This window comes from Alexandromys fortis, unplaced genomic scaffold (assembly GCF_014885135.2).
Source record: "Alexandromys fortis isolate MF-2015 unplaced genomic scaffold, M_Fortis_MF-2015_v1.1 scaffold_41, whole genome shotgun sequence".
NCBI lineage: Eukaryota > Metazoa > Chordata > Mammalia > Rodentia > Cricetidae > Alexandromys > Alexandromys fortis.
In genome coordinates, this window is record NW_026067923.1 from 10,721,280 (window position 1) to 10,730,088 (window position 8,809).

Here is an 8,809-nt window from a genome sequence, read left to right on the forward strand (position 1 = left end):
ACCTCACCAAGGACCCTCCACATACCTCACTGCTGTGGTTGGTTCTTCCCCTCCTTCCTCCCAATGCACTAGGGAGAAACAGAACTAAAACATTAGGTACCCCAGTGGGTAAGACAGTGAGAGAATCTCGGGAGTGGAGGGAAAATCTGCCCAGCACACAGGGTTCAAGCATAAGTGTAGACATCCCGGGAAGACATCAGACACTGGTCCAATTCAGGCTCAACACTAGGAAGAATGCTCACAAGATAAAACCAAACCAAACCACACCAAAAAGACAAAAAAAAAAAAAATACCCAACAGATTTCCCAAGAAAGTTCAGAAGTTCAAATGTACAAATGGATTCATTTATGAAGCAGGAAGGGGTTAAAAGAGGAAAACTTTTATTTTAAAATATTTAAAGGTATAGTAAAAAGATGAAAAGGAGAAGACACAGGCAACAGAAAAGAACAGCATGAAATGATTATTGTATAGTGAAAACATATATGAGCAAGTTTGGGTGATTATATAAAGGGCCATAATACATAAAAAAAACTTATTTTCTCTCCACAAAAATATCTCCACTTCTCCTCTTCTGCCTTATATTTAACCTTATTTCTTCTGTACTAAAGAAGACTCAGGAGACGGAATACTTCTCAATGCTCATAGGCACATAGAATTAAAGTTATGAAAATGCCTGTATTACCATAAGCTACTTACAGAGTTAATATAATCCCTATCAAAATTCCAGTAACATGGAACTTGAGAGATGGCTCACCAGTTAAAAACACTGGCTGCTCTTTCAGAGGACCTGGGTTCAATTCCCAATACCCACATAGCAGCACGCAACTATCTGTAATTCTAGTTTCAGGGGGATTTGACGCCCTATTCTGACCTCCAGAGGCACCAGGCATGCCTGTGTTACACAAACATCCATGCAGAAATACGCATATATACACAAAGTCAAAAATTAAATACTTCTAAAATATTTTTTTAAATTCCAGTAGCAACATTTACAGAAGTAGAAAAGGCAACTTTAAAACTCGTATATAAGGATAGCAAACCAAAATATCCAAAGCAGATAAAACAATGCTAGGGGCATCAAAACACCTCATCTCAAGTTATACTACAGAGTCAGAGTAGCCAAAACAGCATAGTATTAGCATTAAAAAGTAGACATGTGGACCAACAGAGTAAAATAGAACACACACACACAATATCCTTACATGTGGTGGTCTGGATGAAAATGACCCCCATAGATTCACACGGAGTAACACTATTAGAGGTGTGACCTGGTTGGAGGAGGTGTGTCACTAGAGGCAGGTTTGAGGTTTCAGAAGCTCAAGCCAGGCCTAGGGGCTCACTGTCTCTTCCTGCTGCCTGCCAACCCAGATGCAGGACTCTCTGCTACCTCACCCAGAGCCGTGTCTGACTGCACACCACCATGCTTCCCCTGGGATGATAATGGACTAAACCTCTCAATTCTAAGCAAGATGAATGAAATGTTTTCCTTTATAAGAGTCGTCCAGCAGGAAGACCTCTCTTAAAGAAGCCGGCACCCATGTTTGCCACTAGCAACAGAGCCTATCTGAAAAAATGTGGCTACCAAGAAACTGCACATAACACTGTTCTTTTGAGCATAGAATTCCTTTCCAAGCTCTCTCAGGTTCTATGCAGATATAGTCGGCACACAGCACACCATTCTGTTGTTGGAGGCTGTTCTTTTATTCCCGGCTGCCCAGACCCAAAATAACTGCACAGAAACTATATTAATTGCAATACTGCTGTGCCAGTGACCCTAGCATATTCCTAGCTAGCTCTTACATATTAAAGATCAAACGCCAAAATATATAGTTTTGGGATGACTAGAGAAAAACATATGTAAAATATTTCAAGATATAGATAAGGATTGTCTGAAAAGAACTCCAATAGCACAAGAAGTAACCCCCCAAACCGGGGAAGGGGGTTCCGTGAAACTAGAATCTTTCTGCACAACAAAGGGAACAGTCAGCAGCCTGATGGAGCCTACAAGATGGGGAAGAAATCTTTGCCGACTATGTATCAGTTTGTGACTGAAAGCTAGAGCATGCAAAGACCTCCCAAAATCAAACATCCCCATCAATACATGAACTGACAATTGAGTATGCTTCCCCCCAAAATTACAAGTGGCCAATACATATCTGAAAACGTGTTAAACATCAGGAAAATGAAAATTAAAATTGCCTTGAGAGGCCACCTCACTCCAGTCAGAATGACTATCATCAAGAAAACCAGCAATGCATGCTAGCAAAGATACGGTGAAAGACTAATCCTTGTGCTCCGTTGGTAGAGCCACAAACCACACAACCACTGTGGAGGTTCCCCAAAAACTAAAAATAGAGCTCCCATCAGGGCCAGCTGTGCTGCACTTGAGCACCCAGCCAAAAGACTCTGTCAACATGCATGGTCATTGCTGCTTTATCACAACAGCCAGGGCCTGGGACCAGCCTTCCTTCACCAAGACATGCATGAGGAAGATGCATCCCACAGACATAATAGAGATTTATTCAGCTATAAAAAAAAAGTGACCTTTGCAGGAAAAAAATGGATAAAACTAAACAGCATTATGATACAACACAAGCCAACTCACAAAGACAGATGCCTCCTGTTTTCTCTTATATGAAGACCTCAACATAAAAACATTTGGGGCAAACGTGGGGTGAGGGTGGATTTGGGTGTGTATACTAGCTGGGAAACTCTAAGAGGACCCTGAAAAGAAAGGAAGAGATCTTAAGGAAAGAGAGGGTAATGCAAAATATGCAGCCTAAAAGTAGAAAAGGGGGTCTATAGGGAGGGAGGGCAGGGAAACAGGGGGAAGGGCGAATTATAACAAAGTATTATGGTGCATGTTTAAGAATTCCACAATGAAGTCCATTCCTCGGTATGTTAATTTAATAACAGTTAAAACTGCACAAACCTTGTTTAAATAAGCTAAGTGGCACTTTGTTTCTTAATACATTTTTTTCATAAGAAATAGTGAAAACACGAGTCTTCTAAATGCAGTCATCTTCTGATTGTAGAGACATCTGCATATGCCATGGCATATTGCTAAGACGATTGGAGACAATACGGAACTTTTCCATAGACTCCCCATGACAATGTTTACATTTCTTTATTGACTCCTGTGAGTACGTCACCATCAGTGAGATCACTATGACATGGTCTGCCAGTGCCTGGAGCCCTGCCCTGGAATAGCCACAAGCAAGGCCACGTGTATTCATGAGCTTGTCAAGGACAGCAACCCGAGGCTCAGTCCACTACACGCCATCGTGCCCCCCAGGGTGCTTCCAAAGAAGCATTAAATTATTCACCAGCAAACTGAAACGGGAGAGCTGTGTGCTGGTTTCAGCTTATGTCTTTCCTCCTGTTTGTCATCTGATATTTGTCATCCCTCGCTAAAACTGGACCTCTGACAGCTTCTGGAAGACTTTTAAAGAACAGTACCATTCTGTTGGAATAGCCACCATTTGGGATTTTGAGCTTGTTAAAGGGTGTTTGTGTATGTGTGTATGTATGTGTATGTGCATGTATGTGTGTGTGCGTGTGTGCATGTGCGTGTATGTGTGTGTATATGTGTCTGTATGTGTGTGTGAGTGCGCGTGTGTGCTGTGATGGTAGTGGTAGTTTATTCACTGATTTTCTGCATCTTAGCATCAGCTTGACTTAGCTATGTGAGAGACTTTGTAACGTCAGAAGTCAGGAGATGTCATTAAATTGATATTCCTGTTCCCAGTAGGAACAAACCCATGGCATGAAGGAAGCCAGGCTCCCTTGGTGGTTTCTTAACTGATCCGGATGCATTTGAAATAGCTGTCCACTTGTACTGAAATATATATACTTGTGGATCAATATGACTGTCTGAATACTCTTGCAGACTTATGCTTCTTCAACATTCCTTTGAGAAATATCGATTAAGTATCTGTTACATACACAGACATGTTGCTAAGGACAGGATATGAATTAGAGATAATATTGACATTGTTGCAGCCCGGTCAGCTATTTTGAATGCACAGGAATAAGTGCTCCTGACCTAAAGGGAAGAGGATAGAATGCATGAGCGACTTCAGGAAATATGAGTACTTGTCCTAGCTTACCCGTTCTTTGCTGGGTCACCCCAGGATACCCGTTTCACTGCACTGAACCTGCCTTTTCTTAGCTACAAAACAGAACTGCTGTTATCATTGGTTTGCGTGAGGATCAACCACATCAAAAGTTATGTTTTAAAACGTGCTTTGATCCTCAGCACTGTAAAAAATAATAGTGGGTTGCAAAATGTACAATTAAGATCGTGTTGTTATTATTAGATACAACTGTTAACTAGTGAGCCCTCTCTTCTGTTTCTGTTGACCACCAAGAAGGCGCAAGCAATCAGCCGGCGTTCCTAGAAGTTTCAATGCCGCAATGTGACACAGTTTCTCCATTTTCCCCTCCCAGGGATTCGCAGCTCACAAAGCAGTGAAGGCACTCCGGTCGGCACATGGGACACAGTACAGACATGGCCCTGCCTCCCAAACACTGTGTAAGTTCCCCATGCATGTCCTATAGGATCGTCTCTCTTGAACCAACAGCCTGTGCCATGACTTCCCTTTAAGAAGAAAAGTATGTTCTCCCTAAGCAAAATCTGTGATGGTCAGAGTAGCCAGAGATGATGGGGAGAACTGATATCTGGTTTGTTTTTCACAGCTTGACAAAAATCGCTGTACCAATTTAAACCAATTCTAAGCAGAGAATATGCTAAGCATACGGTAATGACGGTAAGTTGGACTGAGATCCCCTGACAGTGGAAAGCACCAAAATGGGCTCCTTAAGCAATTTGTAAGTACTGTAAGTGTGGAAATGGCCTCAGGAAGATAATGAAGTAAATGTTTCAGCTCTCCAACAGCTTCCCTTTTGTCCTTTATCTCCTCCGTCCCTGTTATGAAATGCCATTTCGTACATAGCATCTTCATCTCGATTTTCGCTTGAAGATCAACTTTAAAGTATTTCTTTTATATAAAATAAAAAGGAATCAAGTATATAGAAAGAACTTGGACACTGTCTGGTATGGATTCTCTTCTGAGTCTCTCAGATGTGTTGTCCTGGCCAGGGTATGAATTAGTTCTCGTTTTTTTCTTCTCCAAATGCAATCTGAGTAATAGGGTTACATCATTTCTTGTGGCCTTCCAATTCTGCAATTTATTTTTATTGGAAAAATCTAATGAACAATCATGCATATATTAGTTCTGTGAGCTTGTGGTCACATGCTGTATGTCTATGAACATATAACTAGAATCTGATTATGTTCCTCCCATAAGGCCAAATTTCTCCTTGGTTCCTTACCATAGTTTTACTGTCTAACCCCTCATTTTCATCGACAAAAGTAAATTTGCTCGTTAACATTATAGGTCAAATGAGTTTATATTAAAAGTGAGACGGGCACAAGAGTCAATGGGTTAACTCTGTAGTTAATGATCCTAGATCCATGTTGACCTTTTAAAATGGTTTCAGCTCCCTCCCCTATCTACCTTCCCACCTGCATCCCATGTTTCTTCCCTCCCTCTACCCACCCTCCACTTTTCTCTCTGACCCACCCTTCCTCTCTGTCCCTCCCGCTTCCCCCTTCCTTTCTCACATGGTCATGATATTAAATTAAGCCTTAAATTTATCTTCTCTGTGCCCCAGCCCCAGCCACTTTGCCCGACTTTAGAACTGCTGTTATCTTGAAAGGGGAAAGCAGTATTTACCACCAAATTCATACCAGCTGATACCAGTGTAATACTTATGCTGACCGTTTTAAATCATTTTCCAAGTCTTGCCAGAATGTTCATCTTGGTACGAAGCATAGCCACACTATTGTATTTACAGAGAACAATCTGTTGCCATAGAAATGAGCCCGTGGCATCCCCATGACGTAATCCTTGGCACCTGCTATCTCTGTTTGTACTCTCTCCAGAGGGACACTGAAGCCACTGCACATTTTCTGTCCTTAGCCAAAGCCAGAAGAATCTGAGAGGTAGCAGAGCTGCGTGGTTGTCCCCTTCATGTAATGAGCCCAATGTACCTTGTACCTAGGAAATTGTATTAAAAGGCACATTGTTGCCAGGCGTGATGGTACATGCTTATAAACTCAGCACTCTGGAGGTAAAGGAACAAATTGATGAAAGCCATGTTGGTCTATATAGTGAGTTCTGGACCAGTTTAGTCCACATAGCAAGTTCCAGGCCAGACTGGGGCTACATAATGAGACACTATTGGGTTTTTGTTTGTTACTGTTATTGTTTGTTTGTTTTTAAAAAGAGATCAGGCGGTGGTGGCACGTACCTTTAATCCCAGCACTCAGGAGGCAGAGAGCAGAATCTCTGTGAGTTCAAGGCCAGCCTGGTCTAAAGATTGAGTTCTAGGACAGTCAAGGCCACAAAGGCTACACAGAGAAACCCTGTCACCTCAAAAACAAACAAACAAACAAGAAACAAGAAACAGAACAAAACAACAACAACAAAGGAGCTCATTGCTCAGTGGATAAAGTGTTTCCTGTACCAAACATGAGAACCAGAGTTTAAATCCTCAGTACTCTATGCTGGAGAGGTTGTGGAGTAAAGGGAACACTCCTCCATTGCTGGTGGGAATGCAAGGTGGTACGGCCCCTTTGGATATCAGTATGGTAATTTCTCAGAAAATTAGGAAACACCACTTTTGGGTGTATATCCAAAGGATGTTCAATCATGCCACAAGGACATGTGCTCAACTATGTTCATAGCAGCATTGTTTGTCATAGCCATAGCCTGAAAATAATCTAAATGCCCCTTGACTGAAGAATGGATAAGGAAAATGTGGTACATTTACACAATGAAGTACTACACAGCAGAAAAAATAATGACATCTTGAAATTTGCAGGCAAATGGTTGGAGCTAGAAAATATATTGAGTGAGGTAACCCAGACCCAGAAAGAATTATCATATTACTCATTCGTAAGTGGTTTTTAAACATAAAGCAAAAAAAAAAAAAAAAAAAAAAAAACAGCCTACAAATCACAATCCCAGAGAACCTAGACAACAAAGAGGACCCTAAGAGAGACATACGTGGATCTAATCTACATGAGAAGTAGAAAAAGACAAGACCTCCTGAGTAAATTGGGAACACAAGAATCATGGGAGAGGTTGGAATTGGAGGGGAGAGGAAGAGAGGGGAGCAGAGAAAAATGTAGAGCCCAATAAAATCAATTTTTTAAAAAGAAAATAAATCCTCAGTACTCACAGGGCAGGAAGAGGCTCAACGGGACCGAGAGAACAGGAGGGGTGAAGTCAATAAGGGGGCTTCAGGAAACAGAATTCCAGTGTCCCAGACCTTGAAGGAAAAAAGAAAGACAATGGGCTCTCAGTGTAGCTTTATTATTGGCGAATAAAGTGATAAAAGCAAGGGTGAAGAGGGTGAAGATAAATGTTGTGGGAACCGGGGCTGAGAAACTTGGGGAACATCACATTGGCACAGATCCATGCTTAGACCAGATCCCCGATGATGACGGCAAGTACACTTTGTAAGCCCCACGAGGCAGATGCCGAAGAACTACTGTTAATTTGGTCCTCTAACTGCTGTCCGCTGTCACTTTGTGTGTGGAAGCGTGTATGTGGAGGGCCTAGGACAGCTGTGTGGAGTCAGTTCTCGCTTCCATCTTCACATGGGCTCCATTTTCAAACTCAGGTCCTTTGCAGCGAGTTTATCTGCTCAGCCATTTATCTCGAACCATTCTTGGTAAAGTGCTATTTGATTGGAAGGATTTGGTAGAGTTTAGTGAACATACATTGTCTCTCTGTGTATGTGTGTGTTTACTAGTGAACATACATTGTCTCTCTCTCTCTCTGTGTGCACGCGCATTTGCATGTACACACTCGTGTGCATGTGTGGTGTGTGTGTGTGTGAAAACTAATGCAGACTCTTTAGTGAAGTGACTCTTTCTTTTTAACTTTTAGACGTAAGCTCCGGTAACTCAATGGATTGGGCTTATAAAAATGGAATACCCTACGCATTTGCTTTTGAACTGCGAGACACCGGGCAATTTGGATTTCTACTGCCAGAGAAGCTCATTAAACCGACCTGCACAGAGACCATGCTGGCCGTGAAGAACATCACAATGCACCTGCTAAGGAAGTGTCCCTGAGAGAAACCCAGGTCTAGTCTACCAACCCAGAGAAAGCAGATTCTGACCAAAAGGCTGCTTGGCAAAAAAGTAATCGTTTAGACTGGAAGGATCCACGGACCTTAAAAGGATCTTTTCATGCAATTTGATACTTTATAACAACAGAAAATTAGGGCAGAGCCTGCGTTGGTATGAGAAGAAAATCCACTTTATATCCCTTTAGAGTCTTATTTGATTACATTGGGAAGAGAATGTTTTCAAATTCCTTTGTCTCAAGAAGCGTACAAATTAGTTGAGGATTTCCCTTCAATCAACCTCTATGCCTTTGATTATGATCTAAGTTACCAGTGACGTAATTACTTGGTTCTTATTTAAAATGGAAAGAATTTTCTGTATTTCTTAATAAATACATAATTTTTCAAAGACTAACATTATTCACACATTCATCTCAGTTTAGAGCACTGTATCCCACCTATACAAAGTCTGGCAAGTATTTCGGTAGAGTCATGAGGCAAGCAGCTATGGTTCCCTGTGCGACATAGACCCCAGCAATATTGAATCATGGCTAGAGGAGGAGCATCTGAGGTTCACCCCTAGCTGAGAATGTATTAGCAGTTAAGGATTTCTAGGAGACAGGGAGGCCATTTTTCTCCAGGTGTGTAGTCTTATGATCTAGTAAAT

The 8,809-nt window shown here is 41.7% G+C and overlaps 1 protein-coding gene across 1 annotated transcript in view; it reads left to right on the forward strand.

Moving 5' to 3' along the window:
* Cpa6 (carboxypeptidase A6) overlaps nt 1-8,498 on the forward strand; it is a 297,700-nt gene extending 289,202 nt beyond the window's left edge. The window contains exons 10-11 of the mRNA XM_050142133.1: nt 4,450-4,534; nt 7,962-8,498. Of these exons, the coding sequence (XP_049998090.1) occupies nt 4,450-4,534; nt 7,962-8,149 (273 nt within the window). The 3' untranslated portion in view covers nt 8,150-8,498. The remainder of the gene's footprint in view (nt 1-4,449; nt 4,535-7,961) is intronic.
* The last annotated feature ends 311 nt before the right edge of the window (nt 8,499-8,809 follow it).